At 45.4% G+C, this 24780-nt stretch overlaps 1 protein-coding gene across 1 annotated transcript in view; it reads left to right on the plus strand.

Annotated features, from left to right (window-relative positions):
- Nucleotides 1-24780, plus strand: part of GRIN2B (glutamate ionotropic receptor NMDA type subunit 2B) — a 168705-nt gene that overhangs the window by 87536 nt on the left and 56389 nt on the right. Inside the window, exon 3 of the mRNA XM_035903230.1 lies at nucleotides 3747-3861. Within this exon, the coding sequence (XP_035759123.1) occupies nucleotides 3747-3861 (115 nt within the window). The remainder of the gene's footprint in view (nucleotides 1-3746; nucleotides 3862-24780) is intronic.

Genomic DNA, 24780 nt, shown 5'->3' on the forward strand with positions numbered 1-24780 from the left:
GCTTCAGGAGGAGCTGATTCCCAGCAAGGCACTGGAGGCAGAAGCAGGAGTGGTTAGCGCTGATTTCAAATGCATGGCCTTCAGAGCTGTTTCTGGGGTAGAGAGAAATTTGGTTAACACCCTCCCTGTCGTCCCCCAAGTCCCCTCTGCCTGCCACATTTGCCTCTCCAGGCTTTTCCCATCACTAGCTGAAACCATTTAAAATGTCATCATCTCTCCGCTGGTCCTAAATTGGCCGTCTGATGTGGTTTTAATGCTCTATTTCCTATGTCAACCAGCCTTGGAAACACTCTCTTGTTAGCTTGCAAGGCTGTCAGCCTCACATCTGGGGGGGTGATTGTTACCTAATGGTCAGAGCACAGGATGGGGAGTGGGGTCCCCCTGAGTCTGACTTGCTTTGTGCCCAAGGACACGTGATTTCCTTCTTTGTTCCTGCCTGCTCATCTGTACCACGCAGCTCACAAGGTCAGCCTGTTTCCACAGTGTCGCGTGTTTTTTTTCTCCCACCTCGCTGAGTTTGGGCATTGCCACTGCTGCATCTCCATCAGGCTGGGGGAAGGCTTGACCCTTCTGTGCTTGCACCAAGCAGCTCCAGAAATGCCCACATAAGCAAAATTCTCTGCTGAAACTTTAGCAAATTTAATGAAATTGCCTATCTTCCCCTCACCCCCCCTTTCAGGCACACAGATTCATCTGGGGTTACCTCACCTGCATGCACAGCCTGCTGCCTTCACGTTGTGCCCCTGTTGAAGCTGGTGGCCTCGTGCAGACATGCCAGGGAGTCTCCCAGCCCCCGGGTTGCCTGTTTGGGGACTGGAGTGCGTGTAGGCTGTAGGGAGGAAACAAATCCCCCTGGCCAGAGCAGGCAGCAGTAGTGCTGGCGTACCAGGGCAACGCTGCTGCCGAAGGGGACGGCTCTCGCTGCGGTAGTGATGGAGGGCAGAGCCACTCGAGCATGGCTGCCTTGCAGCACGCTGCTGACTTGGCCTGCCAGGGAGCCCTTCAAGCCCTGACGCGTTGTCATGCAGGTGTCCCCTTGCCCAGTGCACCTGAGCAAGCCCCACAGCACCCGGTGTGCTGCTCTCGCCCCGTGTCCCCGTGTAGGTGACACGTGTAGGATCCAGCAAGCCACAGGAATGCAGGGAAAGCTGAGGGGAAGCTGCTGCTTCTGCACTCCTCCTGCAAACTTTGGTAAACATGTTGCTAATGGGTTTGAGAGAAAACCCTCTGAAGAGTTGTTGTGCCAAATCTGGAGACTAATTTCAGTCATTAAGGTGCAAAGCGAGGGATTTTAGTGCCACTTTAAGTGTAAATCTCAAGGCAGCTCCAAGGATTGGAGTTGCTGATGATCCCTCCTTGATTATTATTAGTGGTTCTAATCTTTCTGGTGGAAATCAAACAGAAATGACACCCTCTTGTGTCGTATCTATTGCTGATTTCTGTGAACTCTTGCTGTCAGCCTGCACAAGGGAGATTCCCATAGTGGCATCATTCTCGGGTGGGAGGGGAAAGAGGGCTGAGAACTGTTTAATATTGCTGTTTGTTTAATTAGATATTGGCACTGCTTTCTAACTACTGACATATAAAGCTGCAACTCCCATCAGGCTGACAGCATCCTCATCTTCTTGGAGCCTCGCTTTGTCTTTACTCCGGTGGCCAGTGCAGAGGAGTCATGAAATGGGTGTAGCTGTAATCCTGGTCCACTGGAAGGCCTTTCCCACTACCAGAACCTTATGTAGGTCTGGTAGGCTGCACATACCCGGTGATGGTCTGTGCCTAGCATTCCTCAGTACCGGAGCAATGCAAATGTTTGGGAAAGAAATGCCAGAAAAAGAGTATGTGATGTCCTGGCATGAGATCTTTCATGCCGTTGCGAACAATTGCATGGCTAAGATTTTTCCACGCAGCTGAAGTTTTGGGGTTCTCTCAGTGTTTGGGTGCTGAACGGGTCTGGCTTTTGGAAAATAACCAATAGTCTGCCTTCAAAAATCATCCTGTTGCAAATATTTCATGCTGGGCTCCCTTATGGCTGTGTTTCCTATGCTTTGCATGTCCCCTGAAGGTCACAACATGGAGCAAGCATGGAATTTCCTTTAGAAGTAAACATAATTGCTGATTGCACTTGGCAATGGAGAATTAGTGGATGAGTTTGGTTGATTAGTGGAGTTAGGACAAAAAAGTTTGTGAAAAGGAAGAAGCTAAAATCATGACCTGCTTTTTTATTTGTTTGAAGAAGTTTCCCTGTTACTAATGTGTTCATTAAATTAGCAGGGAGTTCTCTGTGTGCAGATAGTGGGAAAGTGTGAACCCAGTGAAAGAACAGGGTTTTTTTTCTTTTTTTTTCTTGAAATTGGTTCAAATTGCATTCAGAAGGGGCAAAATGAAGCTGAATATCATGAAATGTTTCCTGGTGTCACGGTGTAATAGAGCAGAAGAACCTCTCATGTCTGTAATGGAAACGTTGCTTGTGTAATTTATAGGAGAACCGGGCAAAGCACGGGAGGGCAGAGTCCTGGGGCTAGCCCTGCAGGCAGCTTGGTCACCTCTGCCTCCCACGGTGACGAGATGCTACTGGTGCCAGAGCAGGTGTATAAAGGCAAAATCTACTTCATGCAACAGGATTGTGAACTGAAGTGAAATATATGAACAGGGGAAACTGTCAGAGTGCCACGGAGACGTCATATAAGTCGCTGAACTGTGAAATGTGTATTTGCCTCCTCCTCTTCCCCACAGTGTTGTTGACCATGACAGTTAAGAAAACAATAGACCTGATTCTCATTTACAGCAACACTACTTTAACATGCTTTCACGATGCAGCAAGGCCTTGAAATGAGTGTAGCTGTAATCTCGGTCCACTTAAAGGTCTTCCCCACTGCCAGAGCTGAGTGAAGAGGCCGTAGGATAAATAAGATTGAAGCCCAGACTGTTTAATAGTCCATTTGTACAGATGACATGAGATGCCCTAAAGGGGGGTGCCTTGCACAGAAGTGACGGGGCCTTTCCAGACAAAGAGAATCATTAATGTTGGCTGCAGGGATTTGCAGGGCCAGTCATCCTTTAGTTTGATCTTGCTGGGTATAAGGCATGACCCTGTCCCTAGGGAAAAGGACTTCCACTGGACTTTCTCAACATCCACCATCCCTATTCCTAAGCTGCTTCAGAGGATTGCTTTGGGCCCCATGAGGCGTGCTGGCTCTGATAGGGATGGATCTTCTTGCAGGTGTGCTGCTCCTTCCTCTGCTCTTTGCAGCTTCCCTCAATGTTGCCTTGATGTTTGGGCTGGAGGGGGACTGTCTCCACTGCCTCACCTGTAGGCCATTGTTGTCCTCAAATGACATGTGAAAGTGAGCAAAGTGTAGACTGTGGAGTGTGTTTACACAGAGAATTGCTGTGGATCCCTCTGCCCTTTGGGGCAAGGGGAAATCAAGAACCATGGGCACACATGAGTGCATGTGACTCTTAGTTGTATTTTCAGGAATTCATTGAGAGCCAGCATGGGACATTGCTTCCCTATCCCAGTCACAAATTGAGGGCAATTGCCTTGCCTTGCCCGATTGTCCCAGTTCCTGGAGTAACTGTCCTGCTTCTCCCACCCCTTTCCTCTTAGATTTTCCTTTGCTGTCTCCAGCTTTATAACACTGCACTGAGTTCCTACCATCACCATCCCAGTGGCGGGGGGCAGGCTCTTGTTTTGGGTTCAGTTCCCAAGCTTTAACATTCTCCTCGCTCTTTTCTCTCTCCTGCAGGTACCTGATCAATGTCACCTTTGAAGGCAGGAATTTGTCGTTCAGTGAAGACGGATACCAGATGCATCCCAAGCTGGTCATCATCCTTCTGACCAAGGAGAGGAAGTGGGAGAGGGTAGGACATGTTTGGTAATTCTCAAACTGTGTCAGGGAGGAGGAGGATGGAGGAAGTCTCCAGGTGAATTATCCCCTCCCCCTTTCTGTACTTCTTATCAAGGGCTGGAAATCTCCTTGCATCCTGGACCACTGGTATCTCCAATACCCAGGCTGCTGTCTTCTCCATGCAGGGTGCCATTACATTCTTCCATTAGTGTGCATAAAAAATTCATCAGCTTCCCTTCTGTAACCTCTGAACATAAGTTTTCCTGCCTTTCAGAGAAGAGACCATGGGTTTGAACAGCAGAGACAGAAAATGTTTCTCTGCATGGCTTGGAGGCAGTGAAGTTCTGTATGCTAAATGACTGTGATTGAGCTACAGCCACACTTAGTAATATATGCCAGTGTTAACTGTGTTTGTTATATCTGGCCACTGTCATTTGCAATGGAATGGTGCATTAAATAGGATGTGTACGTGAGATCATATCGAGTTGTTCAAAGATCCAAATTTGCATATTTCTGAATAATTTGCATGTAACCCAAAGCACCATTTTAGAAATGGCATGGATTTCTGTGTTAGTGCAAAGCTTTGGTTCATTTCACCTCCCACATAAATGTCAGTGGTCCAGGCTCAGAACAAGCACTCCCAAAGGGTTTGAAGTGGAGGGGGTAGTTTAAGGGCTAAGAAAATAAGATATAGAAAAGTGATGGGGGTGAGAAGTCAGAGAGAAAGCAAGGAGAATTCAGCAGAGTGCTCTATAGATAAGAAGCAGAGCTCGATCTGGGTGTGATCATATGTATGGCTTAGAAAAATGCCTCTTTGCCCCACCAGGCAGAGAAACCTTCTCTCCTTGGCTGCTTGTTCCCTGCGTGGACTTGCCAGTGGCCTGTGCGGCCAAAGCCAGGAAGAAATTCATGGGGAAATAAGAATCAAATAGGGGGCTGTCAGGAAAAGTGCATTCTGAAGAGGGCTGGAAGAACAACTTTTGGAGGAGGCAGAAGAGCCATCACATTAGTGCCTGGTGGGCACTAAGGTCTCTCAGTAGTTGCAAGAGTTTGAGAGGAGGGAGAAAGGCTCCAGCTTGTGCCTGGTTTCCAGGAAGACCCATCTACCTCATGGTCTTGACACTGTGCAGACCAGATGAGAGTGTATGGTCTGGGAGAGTCAGCAGAGGTCTCAGTGGAACAGGAGCATGAGGAAATGTATAGCATGGCATCAGCATGTGTGAACAACCTTTGGATGTGTTTGGAGGCAGGCTGGCTGCTCAGGAGATGGGCAGGCAAAGGGTGGGCTGCAGAGACATCAAGCCCTGTCCATCACACAGCTTCACTGAAGTCCACCAGGCAAAGTCCAGGAGGATTTGTTCCTAGCTGGCACCAAATTTGTTCTCACAGAGGAAAACTCAATCACCAGAGCAGGAAAATGAGGCAGTAGTAACATGAGTCCTGCTAGGGATTATTAGCAGGGCTAGCTGTGGGGAATCTGTTGCTGGAATGCTTTGCAGGCTCTGGGGAGGCACAGCAAAATGCAGTCCTGTCTTCATCCTGGTTGTCACATGCATTACCTTGTTACACCCTCAGTGAGGGCTCAGGGGCTTCCATTAGTGGTAAGAGGGGTTGTTCAGTCTCTGAGAGCATATCTGTGGTCTCTGAGATGAACCAGACAATTATCAGAAGGGATGCTGGTGAGCTGGAGCGTTGGGGTTAGACCTGGGACCTGCCTGAGCCTTGCTGTTTGTGGGGACTACTTGGCATCCATTAAACCAGAACAGTTCTTCATTTCGCTGGGGCTGGGTTGACATTAGACTATGATGAACTATGGTATTAGTGGTATGTAAAGCCCATAGTGCTTCCTGAACACAAATGTTTTACCCCGAAGTGGGTGTCTCACTCAGTGAGAAGATCAGATTATTATAATAAAACTCTGAGCTGTTTGAATTTTATACTAGCAGGTTCTTTCTGGAAAACACAGAAGTAATCTCTGACATGATCTGACCACAGACAAATGCCATTCATACTTGGAACCTCATACTCTTTTTCTTAATTTTCTCCATTCAGCAGAAATGCAAACATTAAAATATAAGGGTGAAACAGAGCTCTTTGTGGCAAAGTTCATCATTTTGTTCTGTGTTTGCAGAGAGTCAGGCAAAGCAGAGTGCTGGCCCTTAACAGCAGCTGCCAGGCAATGCCACAATACAAGCCATAAATTATTCATATATTATTAGCACACAATCCCAATACCTTTGTAACTGCATTGCTTTGCAGTGTAAAATCATCCAAACTCTCACTAATTTTTTGCTAAATTAGCAAGGTGCTTTGTCCTGGCAACTTCTGGGCAATATATAGAAGGAACTGCGCAAAGTGCAGGAGAGTTTCCAAGTCAAACACTCAGGCAGTAGGAGACGAGAGATGAAAGGCTGCATGGGAAACACTGATTCAGTCCACTTGTATGCGTTCACTATAGCTCAGTCTTTAATTACATCGCGGCACACTTTTATCCATAATCAGATGCCGTGCCTGGAAGGAACATCAAGAGGTCATTTAGTCCCTCCCTGTACCCAAGGGAGGGATCAACTAGACTGAAATTATTCCTGACAGATGTTTGTCTCACCTGTTCTGAGAGTCCTTCAATGCTAGAAACTCCATGAAATCCTGAGGCAATCTCTTCCATGGCTTCTTTCTCCCCACCTTGGAAATTTTTTCAAATGTCTAACCTAGATTTCCCTGACTGCAGTTTAAGCCCATTACTACTTGGCATCTCCCTAGTGGACATAGAGAATTGTTTATTCTCTTCCTCTTTTTATCTTCCCTATGTATGTTTGAAGGCTTCTATCATGTTGTCTCCCAGTCATCTCTGCTGTAGATTAAACAAGAATTTGTTCAGGCTCTCCTGGTAGGGTATGTTTTCTAGTCTTCTGATCATTTTTATTAGTCTCCTCTGGATTTAGTGACACAGTTTGCTGCTCTGTACAGCTTGGTGCAGTTGATTCGTGAAAGATGGCAAATAGATTATGAGGAGTATGTCTCATGGGTTTTATATATATAAATAAATGTTTTAAAACAGGTGCAAAGCCTTCCATTTTCTGAGCAGGATAGGTGCAGTGACTGAACTGTTTCAAGGATTTCAGGTCTGTGATTTTTTCTGAGATTTTTGACTTTTTATCCCAATTTGGGAAGAAACATCTTCAAAATATCACCAGTTATTTCAGAACAGGAATTAATTTTCCAGAAGAGCTACAGCTGTCCCCAGACTCTGATGATGACAAAAATCCTCCTGCATCCTTCAGACAGACTGAAGCCTCGTAGGGCTGGCAATCATGAAAGAACATGTAGAGCAACCGCTTTCTGGAAAGGGGCGGTAACCTGAGTTCTTCTGCTCTTGTAGCCATGAGTAACGATTCCTCTCCTGATAAGCAAATGTGCTGCATTTCATTCACTTCTCTGTTCTCTGCTCCTTAGGGGCAGAATCCAGCATGCCTTCCCTCACTACCTTTTAATTAGCTGGTTAGTAGAGCTCTTAGCTTCTCTGGCCAGACAGCTTAGGTGTGTTTTGAGTGCCTAGATGTCCCTGTTGTATTTATCAGAGAGAGGCAGGTTTGCAGATGGAGGTGGTGAAGGAGGTCCACCCTTAATGCCCCATTAATTGCCCTGCCTCAATGCAGTGATGAGCTGGGGCTGGAGGTCTTGCAAGGTGAGCCAGGGGCTCAGTACTACACTAGGTTTTGTGTCTGTGGGTTGTGATGTTTTGTGTGGGAAGAGTTTTCACCCAGGCCTTTTCTTTACTTTACCAGTTGCATTTCTCCTCTGCTCTTCTATAACCCCACATATGATGAGGACTTATTTCTGGGTTCGTGATCCCTTCGTGAGAGCTGGCAAGTGCTACTGTCCAGCTCTTGCTCACATCCACCTTCTCCTTTGATAGGACAAGAGGAAATGGCCTCAAGTTGCACCAGGGGAGGTTTAGATTGGACATGAGGAAAAATTTCTTCACCAAAAGGGTTGTCAAGCATTGGAACAGGCTACCCAGGGAAGTGGTCAAGTCCCCATCCCCGGAGGTATTTAAAAGATGTGTAGACGTGGTGCTTAGGGACATGGTTTATTGGTGGAATGGCAGTGTTAGGTTAATGGTTGGACTCGATGATCTTAAAGGTCTTTTCCAACCTAAATGATTCTATGAGTCTCTGCTGAGGTAGGGCACAGCAGTCCTGTCCCATTAGCTCCCTGCTCTTCCTGTCTGCTGCCTCACTTTCCCCAAGAGAACCTGGGGATGACACAAATGTTACTATCTCGGAGTCCCTCTTTGGGATTCTTTCTCTACTTTAATTTCTAGTGAGTTTTGCATCACTCCTGTCACTAGGTTACTCTCCTGTTTGCTGATGCTTCTCTGCCTCTTCCCTTAGGGTGCATCACTGGGGATTCAGAGCACCTTTCCATGCTGCTCATGACAGCAACCTCTTGTCCCACCCCAGAGAGATCTCTGATTTTCAGGCTCCCTGGGGCATCTCTTACCACGCATGCTCTGGTAACTCCTGCTCCTGGCTGGACGAGCAAGGCCCCAGGTGATGGGTTTGGCCAGGGTGCCACTACAAGCCATCTTAGAGGAGGACAGACGGGAAACTTGTGCTGAATGATTCATTCTCCCTGCTGCATGCGCTAATCCTCTGCCCCTATCAACCCTCACCCTGCTCAGCAGATAAAATGTTTGCCTGCTGCTGCTCCTGTAATTATTGGTGTTTGACTTTTGAACTCTTGAAAATCAATTAGCAGCATCTGTTCTGCTCCCTCTAGCCATCGGTGTGGCCATGATTACAAATTCACAGACAGGCTGCTCTTAGCCTGTTCTCCTACACCATCGCACACATTAGTGCTCCCCGGGAATGGGGCCATTCGCTGCGACATGCTGTCAGCCGCCTCAGTGATGGTAGACTTCCAGTACTTCCTAATGCTGCACTGGGGTGAAAACCAGTCCCACTACTCACTGCTGCATGGGCTTTCCAGAGATGTGTTCAACCTGCATTGTAGTCCACATAAGGTGAGTCTGCAAACTTGTGTGACCCTGTCCCCTGCTTGGGGCAGAGCAGTGTGCTGCCCATCCATGCTTGGGAAGGGTTCCCTCAGGATATGTGAGGGAGCTACAGAAAGGAAAGAAGGATTTTGAAAAGAAAGATGGAAAAATAAGGTTTGTTTTATTAAAAAAATAGAGGAAGGGAAACAAGATAAATCTTTTGGCATCTAAATCATTGTTCAAAAAAGGACATTATGGTCAGTTGCTTTTCATGTCCGCAGTAAGCAGAAAGAAGAAGACATCTTGCTGAATTTTCGAGCAGAAAGATTTCAGTTAGGTATGTAAGGAGCTGTCTAATTGTTAGCATGGTGAGACATGGTGAGGCTCATTTGCTGGTGAGGCTCATTTGCTGGAGGACACATAGAAAAATATCCAGCAGCATGGGGTCTAAATCTATCTTGTCCTGCCTCAGAGCTGGTGGATGCAGTAAGTGATCTCTTGTGGTTCTCTGCCAGCCTACATTTCTGTGATTAGATGAACAAGATGAATCTGAAGAGTGTCTCACAAGAGACCACTTATTTGATAGGAAAGAAAAACTGGGTTATGGACAAGCTGATCAGCAAAAACTTCAAGCCTGCTCCAGTGAGGACATAATTTCTGCAAGCTTCTCCCATGTGCCTTTTGTAGGAGCAGGCAGTTGGTGCATGAAGGCTATTGTGGATGGCTGCAAACAAAAGCCCTTGTGGAGGCACTTGTCACCTCCTGCAGTCTGCCGCTTTGGAGGGCTGATGAACACCACAGAGACACTGAAGAGGCTGTAGCTTTTGATGATGACGCAGCCTTCAGGCCTGGTCTTAAGTCTTTCTGTGCATTAAATGAAATATTCACTGTCATTTCTTTGTGTGCTTCAGTGTCCCAGTGGCAGAAGTAACGGGGCGGGGGGAGGGAGGGAAGAGGACTGAAAATCCTATCAGTATTCTTGGCTTTTAGTAAGAGTCTGTGTGGTACCGGCCACTCTGTGAAGAACCATTATGAATCATGTACCTGTTATGTTGCCTACCAGAAGCAAGGATTTAGATTTTTTTTAAATTTCATTTTCTGAAGAAGGCTCTTTAAAAATAAGAGAGAAACAAGAATGTAGGGTTGTGAAGTGAAAACTGCATCTGTACAAATCCAAGCATCTTCTCTGAAGGCCCTCCCCTGCCTTTGGTAAGATGACTAGATCATTTGAGAGACTTTCCTTTTTTGTGTTGTCTGGTGCCCACCTGAGCAAGCCTTTCTGATCTCTTACACATGCGTGCGCAGGTATGCTTGCCTCCCTGGGGTAGAAGCCATTGCCTTTGGTCAGGTTCTGCTGTGTGTGTGGAGTTTTGGCACCTTGACAGCATGTCCAGGGACTTCAGAGTTTTTTATCCCACCGTCTCCTTTTATGGTGAGACAAGATGGGATTGTTTTTGCCAATCAGTCTTGTTTTGCTAATTTCCCTGTGTACATGGGGATTTATGACTCATTGTCCCTGAGGAAAGATGGCATAGGAGTTTGTTTAAACCTACTCAGAGCTAGTGACTGATTCTGTTCCCATAGAACCAGTTTTTAGAAGGATATAGCTTCACTTAGGGCAGATGAACCATTCTGGATTTAAGCACATATGGCTGAAATTAGAATGGGAGTCTGTAAATGCATTTCCCCCCTTATTTGTAGTGCTTTTTCTGGACATTTCTCTGAGATACTGTAATTTGCTGAATCCCTTGCTTCTCATTAGGCAGCAGACTTGCATCAAAGAATACATATTTTATGGATACCCCACTCCCCAGTGAGTGTCCCTTAGATACCTGATCTAGGTCACATCTGATGGCTCTGTTGATGACCCTGATTCAATCAGACAACCAGATGGCTTTATTTGCACACCTATGTTGCACCCACTGTCAGGATTTGGCCTGGCTTCTCCTAGTTGTCCAGGATATAACTGTAGGTATTTGTGGCTGGTTATGGGCATGTTAATCTTACACTAACTCCTAAGGAGAAGGACAGATGCAAGTGCCACACAAAGCTTTCCTTATCAGGAGATAAAAGGAACAATCTTTCTGAAAAAGCCTCCTATGTAAATTTTGTGGACATGCTGATCAAACGGTATCCTTGCTGACTGATCGTATCAGACCATTAGATTAGCTTACTGCATCCTGCAATAATGAGCTAGTCCATCTCTTTGACCAAAGAGGACAGTAGCTGGGTGTCTCCTCCTAACCACCGTATATTATGTCAGTATAAGCTGTTTGCTCTCTGTGCCTCTTGCTGAAGCAGTTCCTGACTTTGTTTGCTGGAATTTTAGAGTGTATTTCTATGATTCATGAGCCTGCAGAAAAATATTCTGGCTCTTCTCCACCAGGCCCTACTCCTTGGCTACCGGAGGGAATTCTTACATTGAAACAATGACAGCTTCTTGGAGAGACCTTGTCCTCTAATGCAAATCAGATATTGGAAAATCTGGAGATCTTTATTAAGCCCAGGCTGTAGTTAGAATGCCTCCTACCACTTCTGTGCCGGTGTAGCTGATGAGGGTGATAGTAACCATCTGACCTTTACTGGGGTTGCCAACCTGACTCCTTGGACAGGGCAACCCTGACGACCGTGCCCAGTGTACTAATGTGATAACACCGTCCAGCCCCGGGAGAACACTGCTCTTGCCTTGCTTGAATTCTGGATGACAGCTCTAGTCTGGGGCTTTCTTCCAGCTGACTTGCCCATGCCACACAGCCAAGGGGGTCACCGTTCTCCCTTGCTGCATGTGCATGCAGTCACCTCTCGTGTGTCATCATTGCTGTCCCCAGCACCCAGTTATGGACTTGGGACTCTGCTCTGCAGGGAGCTGTGTGGCAGAAAGGTGGCTCCTACCCCAAACTGGTTACACTTTAATTAGAAGACAAAAGGCAGCAGATGGGTACAGATGGACCAACGGGGGAGTACAAGGGAACAATCAGACAACATTAGTCAGCATGGTAGGCAGCAGGCTTTACACACCAACTGCCTAACTCTTGTGAAGGCTTTGATAGGCAGTGGAGAATTATAACTGGCTTTGCGCAGGCTTATGGGGGCCTCATCGAGAGTGTGAAGGGCAGATGGGAAAAAGCAGTAAAGGTACTTTTGCATGCTTGGAGAGCTGCAGCTGAGAAGGTGCAACAACTCAAAAATACCCAGTGCTGCTGGAAAATTTTCAGTCTTCTTAACATCCAAGGGGACAACCCTAACTTTGCAGAGAACCAAAAAAACCTATGGTAAGGCTGCATCTTGTGATGCAGCACCACCTCTCAGCGCAGGGCTGGTGTGCTAATGGCAGAGCCACATTGCTTCTGGTTGAAAACCCTCCTGCTTGCCACCAGCTTGGAGGTTTCCGTGGCATGTCAGATGCTGCTGTGTATCTGTGTCCCTTTCATCATGAGCATTTCATTGATTGTGGGAATATGTTATCCCAGCATGTTGACAAGAAACATCCAATTCAGGTGACAGCTGAGCTGCTGCGGGAAGATGAGCTTTCAGGCATGGGTACAGTAATTAAATATTCCTATCACAACGTAGTATCAAGTATCCATCCTAGCATCCCCAGTCAGTTCACCACATCCTCAAATAGGAAGGGGGGTTTGATTTGGTTAGAGTTGAAAGAAAGAAACATAGCTGTTGTTTTGTATTTTTTTGTGAATGAAAACAAATTCATATTTCTTTTTGAGTCCACACAAAATGTTTTTCTGACCTGAAAAAAAAAATTCAGGTCATTTAATATAGTAAAACCATTTTGTAACATAGACCAGTTCTGACAGAAAAATGTCACATGAAAATAAACTTTTCTAAAACTTTCATTTTGTGCATTGCCATTTTTAAGCCAAGCATGCCATTGTGAAAAGTCTAAGTGATATATGGTGACATTCTAAGAATCCCCACCCCCTTGCCCTCTCTTCAGTCCAAAATGCTTCTCTAATTTCAGCCTGAGCACAAGAATGGCTTTTCCCCCAAACTCCATTTACAAGTGAACTGACTATTCATCAGCATCAGTAATTGCTCCAGCTGTACTCCACTCAGGACTGACACGTGCAGGTCGTGCATCCTACAACACCAGACGGGTACGCAGCAAAGCAAACTTCACTTTGCTTTGGTTTGTCCCCAGCCACGTACTGGAAATCACTTCAGGGGAGCAGCCAGAAACCACACAGGTTGCCTCAGTGCCACTGGAAGAAGCTTTTGGTGGCCAGACTATGCAACAAAAAGGCAGCTGAGGAAAGCATGGGAATTTTGACAGCTTTAAGATTTGAAATTCATGAAGAGATGAGGGCAGAGAGGAAGCAGCCAACTAAACTGAGTCTGGAGAAAGTGTTAGCATAGCTTCCGCCGAAGGAGGCTCACAGTGAGTAACGTGCCCTGGGCGCCTGAGGGTGTATTTTCGTCTGTTCGGTTGCATTTGCTTGAGACTCTGTCTCACATCGAGGATGTCTTTGCTTGGCCTGTGAACCCTTTGCTTTTTCTATTATTACATTCCTGAATGTTATTAACGGGAGGCTCTGTTTTCCTTCCATTGGGCTTGAGAGAAGGGAGGTGCTGCTGAGCCCTCATCTGCACATTCATAGGACCCTACGTTTTTCTTTCTTTTGCCTTTTTCCTTTGTTTTTGTTTTTCTTTCTCTTCCTCCTCCTCTCCCATTATTTTTGCTAGGATTTTGGCAGTTTGTATTTCCTGGATTAGAAGTCTGGCCACACTTGCTTCTGAATGCATTTGAAATAAATTTTTCTTAATATGAAATTGCTCAGACTTTTATTCAGTAAGGAATAGCTTGTTTGTTGTGTCTTTGGCTTGGTTTCTCTCCTCTGGTGTTGGTTCTGGCTAGCGTTTCTGTGCTGGGTTCTCACACGCTCCTTGCTTTGGGTTTGAATCCTGATTGTGCGTGGTTGACTTGGCTTGATGCTGACCTGCATCGTGTCAGTATTTTTTACTAGACCAGGATTGTCTTTTCCCCTGTGGTTTTCTCCGCCCTGTTATGTGTTAACTTCTTTGCTGCTTTTGAAAGGTATCTCAGTGTTAAAACTGTGGTTATCACTGGAGCTATTGTGTGCTTGAGTTACTCTTGCTGCTCATGAACTCTGGCATGCGTTTAGTGTCATCGATTTGAGCGTACAATATGTTCAGCATCATTTGTTTTCCCTCTGCCTGAACTGTGTTTTCCCTGAGTCTGTAATTTTTTCAAACTGCCTTTGGTAACGTTAGATCCCAGTGCTCACTCTTTCGTTGCCTTGTAGTGGTGTCTGAGTTTCTGTCGCTATCCTTTGGCCTCTCTTCCTTGTGAAAGGCTCTGGTATTTACTGACCTGGGTTTATTTCTAAAATGTGCTGGGGGTTGTGCTGTCTTCTGCTGAGTCAGCAGTTTGCCAGGCTTATTTAATTTCCTTCTGCTGGGCTAGCTGCATTCTGCAATGTCTCCCACCATGCCAAGCCTCAAGATTGTTTGACAGCCTTTTTCTTGTTCCTGTTTAAGCTTTCGACTTGGTCTGCATTTTGTGTGACAGTTTCTGGTGCTTGTTTCCCTTAGGTTTATTTCCTCGGTTCCTGTACACGATAATGACTTACATTTCTATTGTTCCTTCCTTCGAGAAGAATCCTAAGCACTTTGCAAAATTAACATACAGGCAAAATTTCACTATGAGTAATGTTCAGCCGCTCGTGTGGTGAAAAGGGGCTAGGCTGTTTAATGATGCAAAACAGTGCTGCGTGCCACGTTGGGTAAGAAAGAGGAGTCTCAAACAGAAGGAGGCGAGGAATTTGTAGTTGGACTTTGGCCAATTTTGTCCCCAAAGTCTGGTTTTGGGGAAAATGACACGGATCATTAAAGAACAGGAGTGATAAGGACACAGGTCTTTCCCTTTCCAGATGATAATGACCGAGCCTCAGATATATATGGTGGGAGGAACAAACGAGCCTGTGAAAAAAGTAATTCGGGATCAACGAAAATATTCACTAATTTTGGTCAGATATGGAGGATTTATTGTGGAAGTTTTATTGCTGTAAATGAAAACTGACATTTTGGTGTTTTCATGTAGACTCACAAAAGCCTTTAGATACCATTCACAGGGGCGACATGGAGGAGGAAATGGCAGCATCTTCCCCCAGATCCCAGAGCCGCCTTAGCCAGACGGTGAGGACAGACTCCTAGGCAATGGGAAAAACTGCATTCAAATTCCTTCTGCCTGACTCAGAACGGAGGTTTAAACTGCAGTCTCCGTCACCTCTGAGGAGAGACCGCTAGCCCTTGGGACTGGGATTTGTTTTAAATTTATTTTTTCCTTTTTTTAATTGAAACTCCTTTGCCAGTGAGTGCTCAGAGTGTCTTTGCAGATGTTTGTTTGGATCCAAATTTCAACACTTTTATTAATCAGGTCTGATAAAGAACGTGATTTTTGTGTGTGTGTTGAATGGATGAGTTTGATTAGTGGAAAATTCAAAAAAGCAAACAAACTTGGGTTTAGATTGAAGCAACACCTTTAATCTTATTTTTTTTATTTTCTGTATTTTTCAGACCTTGCTTTGAAAAATCATTTTTTTGCACAGCTTAATCAGAACACCATTTTGGTCAGCGTTGGAGCATTCAGGGCCAGCCCTTGCGAGACGGGAAACTGTGCAGCAGGGCAGCTTGCCACCCACCAGGCAACACAGGGTGCACACTGCAATGTTAATGCTAATACGTGCTGCAGATCCTTTTGTTCTCCCAGTAGATCCATCCTGGTATTGTGTAATCCTGTGGTTTTTGAGAAGAAGTAGTGTTTGCTGGTAAATCAACTTACATTGGGTGCAGCACTGGACAGCAGAGGTGTGCTGCAAGTTTTCCAGCCTAAGCAGTGTGATACGGCAGTCTCACAATCCAAGCTGGGAGATCTGGGAATGACAAAAAGAATCCCTTCTTCTGCAGTCTGCTGCCCGAGATCAGCTCCTGCACGCCAAGTTTAACTGTTTGCTTCAAGCATGATCTGGGTGTTTTAAGAATTCAGGATTGCTCAGGTTACTTCTTTCAGGCCAGTCCTTTACTTTTGTTCTTTTTCAGAAGTGGGAACTATTTGCTTTCCTTCTTAGATGTGTGCTCATTTTTACCAAGGCCAGAGTTCTTTGTATCGCTGCATTTAATTATGTTTGCTTTGTAAAGACTGCTGGGATTATGGCAGCATCTCATTTCCATAGATTTTCTGCCTCTGACAGGGACTACCTGTGGACAGCTGCTTTCCCTGAGCTTCTCCTGTGTATAGATCAGCCTGCATTTGTAGTTTCCACCAGCTTCATGCCTTGTCCCTTTTCTTACAGATAGCTGCTATTTGAGTTCTCAGCTTTCGGGATGGCTGAGGGACAGACCTACAGAGAGCTGTGTGTGTCTGTATTTGAACAGTTGTTCTCATCCGTGCTGTGTCTCCTGTGTTTGGTCCCAGAATAAGTCCTGTGCGTGTATATATTTTCCTGCTCATTGCCCAGACACCTTGCTCCAGCCTGGGACTAATGGAGACACTGTCTTACAAATAAAGATTAAAAGAGTACAGTCTAGAGAAATCTGCATTAAGGACTTTCTCCATTAAGAAGTCCCATGTCTCAAATAAACACTCTGAAGTATTCCCAGGGTTGTCTGTGCAATGTTACTTGAACTTTAGTTAAAACCTGCTTTCTTTGGGTAGCCTGTGTCTTCCTGGACCCTTGCCTGGTTGCTGAGGATAGATTTTGCCTAAGTATATAGCTTTGCCAGATAGGGAGTATCATAATTTTCTGCAAGTGTTTGAAGAGAATAATCAATAGGGAAAGGAAGGACTTCTTTAGGACAATCCAGGTGAGTGTAATTAAAGAGTAATGGGGAGGCAGGAGGTAGAGCAAAAGTACATTTAGATTGAATGTCAGGGATCAGTGTTTTTTTTTCAGAAGATGCAGAATAGTTGTGTGACAAACATGCTGGGAGCCTGGTCGCTGTGGCTGTTGACTACGGGATGGGAAAGACCAAAAGGGAGGGAGGTGGAGAGGAACCGACTGGAGAGATATCGACTAAATTTTTTGTCTTCATTGTTCCATATCTGTCTGTGTGTTGCTCTGGAAGGCGAGCAGCACAGCGCCCCTGGGAGAAATCCTCCCTCTCCCAGATATGCTCTCCCCCCAGCTGCCCTGTCTGCACTCCTGCGAGAGGGAGCGTGGAAGAAATTCCCCTGCCTTCTGCTGGAGGGCAGGGGGCCCAGTTTGTGCTGGGACAGAGGGAGAGGGCTGAGAAGCCCCCTGCACCCTGAGGAGCCTGGCGGGGCTCTGCGCTGCCTGCCCTGCGCCTGCGCGGGTGGAATTTTCCAGGAGCGTCCCCCTCCACCACTGCCATCACTTTGCAAACTCCAAGAAACGCAACTCATGAAAATGCATTCTTAGCACACAGCTGACATGGTCAACATCTGGTTTCCAAAGAGAGTGCTGTGAGAGATTTGAAATTGCTGCACTGTGGAAAAAATGACTTGGGGTAATTATAGATACCTAACAATACTATTTAATTTCTTCTGCCATGTCTTTCCTACATAGCGTATCTGGTAATGCTTCAGAGAGCTGAATAATTCTGACAGAGGGCAGTGAGAGGGGTAGGTGAGGGAGGAAAAAGTCCCCCGTGATTTCAGTTAGGATCTGAAATGAGGGAAATGTGAGTGGAGGATTAGATGTTTTCAAGTCCTGCTTCAGAAAAGGGGACCTTTGCCTTTTTTGTGCACTGGCTATGGGAGGAGGATGTAGAGGATGATGAGGGAAGCTGAGGAAGACGGGACCTCTGAGCACAGGCTCCGTGCTGCCAGGAGGAGGTTGACCTGACCCCCAAGAAGTGAGCGCATTCCCTGGGCTGCTGCGGTGGAGAGGGCACTGCAGGGGGGCCTTAAAAAGAAGCTCAAGTAGGAGGACCTGTGTGGAGGTCAGAACATGGTTTAGGAGAAGCCCTTAGAGAAGGGCACATGTGAAGGTGCACAGTGAGAACTGTGGAGGGCAGAACTGGGGGGCCAGCAGGCAAAAATATAGTTTGGGGACATTAGATATCGGTTCTAGTGTCAGGGTGGAGGCACAGGAGAGGGAGCCTTGGGGACTATTGAATCTTTCTGTAGAGCCCAACAGCAGGAGAAGGATGTTATGGGGGGTTGCTGTTTGATTTGACCTGCAGTGCAGCCAGGGACGCAGCAGATAGACAAGGATGCAAGGTGAAGATGAAGCCCATGTCTCGAGCCCCTGAGATGTTGCGTGCTACCTTTCTGCTCTTGTGCTGGGTGCTGTGCCTCACCTCAGTTGCCAGCTCTGAGACAATTACAACTGTGCAGAGGTGAAGTGAAAGGCAGTAGAGGTTTTCTAAAGGGGTGATGAAAGGTCAGCAAGAGACTTCAAGCTGAGGACTTGTCAACTGGTATAGCGTCTGCTGGTAAATTGTCCCCTGAAGGCAAGCTCTTAGTATCATTTCATTTAGAGAAATGCACCAGAAGGGATATAATGAAGATATTCGTATTATGAAAGTGTGACTGTTATCCTGGAAGAAGCACTGTTTAAGACTTATTTAACTATCACGTTCATTGGGACTTGTCTCAGTGATATGTAATCTGAAGAGCTGTTGATGCTGATGTGTTACAATACTTAAGTGTAGGCCTTGGGAAAGAGACCTACATATACAAACATAGCTATTTGAGTGACTCTGCCCAATGCAACTCACATTGAGTTAACTTGCAGAAAATCCTCTGAAAAGTTTTTTGGTGGAAAATTAGTATTTCAGTTAAAATACATTTTTCATATGAGGTGGTTGTTTTCCTTGAGACATTCCAACTTTTTGTGGGAAGGCTGACAAGTTTGAAACGAGACACTCCAGAGTCTTTTATTACTACAAAAGGGTACAAATTGATTTTGGTTTTTTGTTTTCAAATTTTTGAATACTATTTTGAAATTTTCAGCAAAAGAAGCAATGTCAGGGATTTCCTCTCATTTATATTCACATGGATATTTCTGTGTGTTTCAGGAAGCCAGAAACACAAACCAGATGATTCTGGTATTAAAAAAAGAACATACTCTTAGCCAGCGTACCTCCTTCAGAGGAAATTACCATCTCTGCTCCAGAAAGTTCTGCAATGATAAATGCAAAGCTGTGCAAGATGTTGAGGGAAGAACCAAACCTTGATCTCTGAGGAAACAGCTAGGGAAGGATACCAGTTCAAGAAAAAAAAAGTTGAGGACTTATGAAGGGTATGGTGAGCATGGGCACAGCTGTGTGGCAGAAAATATATAGAAATTATTGGAACGGGGTATAAGAATTAATGATAAATATTTAGACATCATCACAACTTTGGAAGATGGCATCACAGCTTTGGAAGATGGTTTCTAAAAATTAAAGCAAAAAAGAGATGTTCTGTTCTTGAAAGGCCTCGCTCACAGGCCACCTAGACACCACAGTGTCATGCAAAGTTTGTGTCACGTCCTTGCTGCCTTGCACCCTCTCCCTCTCCCACTTCCTTACTCCAGAAGTTGCTCTGTTGCTTCAAAACAAAATATACTGAGTTATACCAATGCTGTAAAATGGGTACTGCAGTTCCTGACCCAGCCCATCCTTCTGGGGCCCAAGCACCATCTTTGACCTCTGGTGGATTGTGATGGCAGTCCATGCCTGGTTCTTCTTGTGGGGCGTGCATGCTCAGGAAGCCTTTTCATGCTCTCCCAACATTGTCCCTCCAGACAGTGCTGGACAGGATAGCGGTGCAAAGCTGAGCAAAGCCAGAACATGAAGATAGCCAAGAAAAGGGATGAGGGACTGGAAGGGGAAGGGGGAAAATAAATAACTCTCATGAGATCTGTGTTGAAAGCAGATTGACTGTATCCTTGATTACAAACTCATATTTTGGGGGAGAGCTTGAACCAAGATTACTTCAGCTTAGAATTTTGCTGGTCATCCATTTCTTCAGCACTTTGCAGAGCAACGAACCGAATACTGCCACATGGCCAGTCAACTGTCTACCTGTAGCGTAATACCAACAGTGCTGGAAACTGCAACTGGCTTCAGCAATTTTCTGACATCACCCTGACCTCTGTAGAAAGAGAAGGAGACAGGTTACTAGCCTTTTGTGAGCAACTCTAAGAGGTACTGTAGACAGCTATCTTTCAAAGTAGATGAGCTCTCTCTTTATCTGCCTGCCTGCCAGAGGGCTTTGTTGCAGGGGAAGGTGGTTGCTGAGTTGTCTGTGCAGCAGATCTGAAGACCTCTGTTTTTCTTCACCTGTTTCAGCCTAGGTTTGGGAACAGGGAAGCTGTGAAGGTTGTAATAACCAGGATTCAGTTGCTGAGTCAGACACACACCTTCTATTAACACCTCTATTCTGCTCCCTTCAGCTACCGGGTAGGTTGAGGTAATTGTTTATCTATACAAGGACTCCTTGTCTGGGGGATAAAGCCTCCATGTGAGGGGCATCTTTCTGGTAATTTTGGAGGCTGAGGCTTGGCTGGAGGAGGCCACAAGGGCTCAGAAAAGCACTAAACAGTGTTCTAATTTGCCTATGAAAGGAGCCTGGATGGCTGACCTCCAGGTACCAGGTTGTCCCATCTATTTTGTGTTGGACATGCAGACAAGAAATAGCACCCTAGCTGTTTAAAAACATCTTTGTTTTGATTTTACTTGTTGTGTTTTGTGCCCTTCTTTCTATAGTCATTATCTCCCTTGCTACTGGGTGCCACAGAGTACTGTACTGGAGCCTGTGCGGAACTCATGGTGAGGTTAAGCCATTTCATTGAATAATACTCATGCACTGACCCTACAGGACATCTCTCTTTCAGTGGTGGGCCTACCTTCTGTTGTGTTTCTGGTGCAGCTGAAGGTACTGAATTTGTTCTCCAGAGCCCACTGTGGCTTTGCATCCTGAGTATCTTGTGGCTTTATGCTTCAGCCTGGATTGGAATTAGCTAGGTTAATTGAGCTAAAAATCTGTAGATTTGTACATGCAGATCACCAGTGGTGTGATCTTGGCACAGGGTGTTAGACACTGATGCGTTCTTCCATGCCCTTGGTAAAATGAAGAAGAAGGTTGCTGACCTTTAAGACAAGTTGTGCTGCCTGCCTGTTTGATGAGGCTGTTTCTGAAGAGAATGGTAGTATAGGGAGGTGTTGGGTGTATTTCTTCTTTATGGATTGTAAGGTCTCTAATGTCATTTTCTGACCTTGTGTTAATTGGAAGTGTTTCCACGGATGTTTTTCAATTTTATTGCTATTGCACTTGGAGAGATTGAAATAATACACAATACGGAATAGGAAATAAATAAAACCAATGATCTTATGAGGTTTGGCAAATCTTACGTCTGTGGTGCCTGGAGCCTCCTTGTTGGCTAATAAACTATTTGTCCTTCTTTCTCTGGCTTCTCTTCTGTAGAAAGTGTTCTCACAGGATCTCTCTTACACATAGTGAGCACCAGAAATGCTGAGGAATGGGAGGCAGGGCAGTGAACAGTGGAGACAAACTTTGGTTGGAGGGCATGCAGGGAGGTAGGGAAGAGTGAAACATGGCATATACAAAGTGACAGATCAAAGTTGAGGGATTTGTTGACTCCTTTGTTAATCAAGAAGTCAGAAGAGGGGGTATCAATCAGAAAAAGTGGCCTTTGTCTGGGTTAGGACAATGCCTCTAATTTCCTTAGCAAGGTGACTGATGGGCTGTGGACAACTTGTTCCAGGAGAAGTCCCAGGCAATGGGACTTCATCATTAAGGGAGGAGCAGCACAGCAGCCTGGGGAGCTCCTCAAGCCCTTGCGCTGCGGCAGCGCGTGAGATCACGTTTCCTCTTTCTGCTGGTGCAGCTGCAGAAGGAGGAACCTCCTGGCTTGTGGATGGACTGATCTACACAGATTGCTTTTATCAGCACTTGTTGTTGAAAGGGGTGCTTCATGTTGTGGAGACAACACTTTCCTTCCTATTTATATCATGGTCATCTGGATATACTTGCAGTTGCGTGGCCATGGCTATGGAAGAAGAGTTCAAACCAAAGCTCACAACAATGTCCCTTGCCTCTTGCAATTTGCCACATCCAGAGGAAATCTCTGAACAGTTTTGATGCAGTTTGCTAAAACTTTCTTTGATGATGCCTTTTCTAAATCCACCTGAAGGAGACAAAATTTTATTTACTTTGATTTCCATCCTCAGTCTTTTGATAATATAGTTTATGAAGGGGCATATTTCTGGGATAAATCAGTTCAAGATTTATTGTTCAAGAATGAAAATTTCCTCTGTACCCCCATTCCCAGCAAATTTACTTACTTGAGAAGAGGAAAGTATTGTTGTTTTGTAATTCTCTGTCCTGAAGCCATGCTGAATATCAGTGATCTTCAACCTCTGGCCTTGGGCAGGTGTCCTTTGCTTCTTATGTGTTTAGTAGTAGTGGTATTTAATGCAACATCGTAAGGTGCAGCTGCCTCTGCAAAGGCAATGCATGATTGCTCTAGGTCCTTCTGGTAGTACCCCTGCAGTCTCTGATGGGTGATGTGGTATAGACCAATTCACCCCTTCATCTTTAATCTGTGCACAAACTCGCCATGAGAAGCTGAGAGAGGAGAGGTGGAGCTCTCCTTGTGACAATTTCCCTTCCGTCCCCTTCACACGGGGTCCAGACACCAGCTTTCCTGGCTGCTGTGGAAGAGGCACTTGGAGAAATGACAGCTGAAATTAAACTGTGGCAAGAGAAAGGGGTGATAGAGAGGAGTACTTTTTGAAAGTACATGTTAAATCCAAAAGATCTCCTTCAGCCCAACGCCTCTGCCACTTAACATCATGGTAAACACAGATCAGGGGACTTTCACTGGTGATCAGAAATAGTGGGGTTTTTTTCTGCAGCTGCTAGGAAACCTCTGCTCTATGCTACAGGCTTTTCTGTCCATGGCTAAGAGCATAGCATCTCCACAGCAGGTTATGAGTTCATTGTGTTTTAATATTGGCAGTAAATGATGTGGGAGACTTCAGAGTGGTTCAAGACATAGTGTCCCATTTTCTGCGTAACAGGGTAGGACCGCTTTTGCTTATGCTCTCTGGAGAGCAAAGTGAATTTGTTCTCCAAGCTGTCATTCCAGCCTCCTCCACAGATGCTGAGAACAGTTAAAAATGCTGGTGGAGTTATTTAAAAGTGTCCAGTGATTTGGACTCAGAGGACAAGGCCTTGTCCCTCAGATATTTTAAGTGTGTGGTCCCCCAGGGGCCCAGGAAAAGACAGAAAACTTTGTGCTAGAGACAAGCACTTTTCTGGAAAAATTTTGTGTTGAAAGCTCTGTTCTTTCACAGTTTCCCTTAGGCCAGGACAGTCACCAGAGGCAGATTTACTTGTGGAATGGCTTAAACATAATTAAATGGGCTAGCCTCCCCATCAGTATGATGTCTTTAGGGAAAATAGCACAAGTTGTTAGTTTAGGGGGGATGGTTTTTTCCATCCTTTTTACCATCTTGCTTTGACTGCTCTCTGGGACTTCTGCTCAATGGCCAAAGATCTCAGGCAGCCAAAATGCCAGGTGTGAAAGTCTGATGCAGCAATCTTGTGTCCTACTTGACACTTCTCGCCATCCAGGCTAGCCTCTGGCTTTTGCCTGCTGCTGCACCCAATACACTGAATGTAAGCCCAGAAACAAACCTGAACGTGGCTATGAACAGGCAGTGGTTGGTACTGGGTGGGAATCTAGACCTGTTTCCCCAGGGTTTCCAGGAGATGTGTGCTTCAGTGAGATGCCTGCAGGACAGACAAAACTTCTGATGTGTTACTCTGTGAGGGGCACAGGTGAGTGGTGTTTGGTGTATGCAGAAAGCTGTAGATGTGCATATGGGTACTCATACTTAACAGGGTACCCATGGAATTGTACTGGTCCTGCATGTATTTCTATGTGTGAGTTAGAGATACTGGTCCCTGCAGTGTGTGTGGAGCACCGCCTCTTCCTCTGCATGCGTGTGTGCACACTGCCTAAGGCCACCTTCACTTCTTTCAGTCTTGATTTGTAACCTGTATAACAAGAGTTTTTACCCCTCCCGTAACTCCAAGTTTCTTTGTCTTTACTTCTTTCTAATCATTGCCATTGCAACTTTGGGAGTGGTTCCTGATCCTGGGAATGCCCAGCCCTTTCCTCATTGGCATCAAGCCATGTCCCCCAATGTGGCGCTACGACAGCAAGTTCCATAACCTGATGCTCCAGTGTGTGGAAAAGTATTTCCTGGGTCCCAAAAGCGTGTATGTATGATCCTAAATGAAAGACACAAATGAAAAAAAAGAAACTTGTAGCTACTTTTTAAAGGCTTCAGATTAAAAAAATGGCTTTCTTTCTTTCCTGGATTGTAAGCAATTTAACTCTCCAGACATCTTGTATTGTCTGCTGTAATTGTATCTAGTCCTCCACAAGCTCGTAGTTTAGAAAGCTCTGCCTTTTGGAGATCATGATAATCCAAAATACTCTTATTTTGGTATGTGCTTGACCCAAAGTTTCTTCAAAATCTCAAAATTATAACAAAAACCTCAAACACAAAAGCACTTAGAATTTAACCTTACTAAGTATTTTTCAAGTTCTATTATTGTGAAGAAAAAAACCTACCTCTCTTTAATAAAAAGACACGCTTTTTAGTGCTAGGGTAATTCTGTGTTTGGTCAAATTGTGGCTTCAAGCTTGTTCAATGGCATAAGTGACTTTTTACATCTGAGGAAATCTAGTTCACAAATAGAAAACTTCTGAGTGATTGTGAGTGAACGTTCCTTGAGATTGCAGCTGTTTCTTGAGATTTCTTTTCATTTTCTCATTTTGAATGCACATCAGCTGTGGATCTCCTGAGAGAGCTGCACCTAGACATGTGACTTTCTGGAGAACGGTGCTTCATCTCCAAAGCAATAACGAAGATCAAATGCTGGCTATGGCCAACATGCATGGCAAATTGCAG

The sequence above is a fragment of the Egretta garzetta genome, unplaced genomic scaffold (assembly GCF_000687185.1).
Source record: "Egretta garzetta isolate BGI_Z169 unplaced genomic scaffold, ASM68718v1 scaffold51, whole genome shotgun sequence".
Classification (NCBI taxonomy): domain Eukaryota; kingdom Metazoa; phylum Chordata; class Aves; order Pelecaniformes; family Ardeidae; genus Egretta; species Egretta garzetta.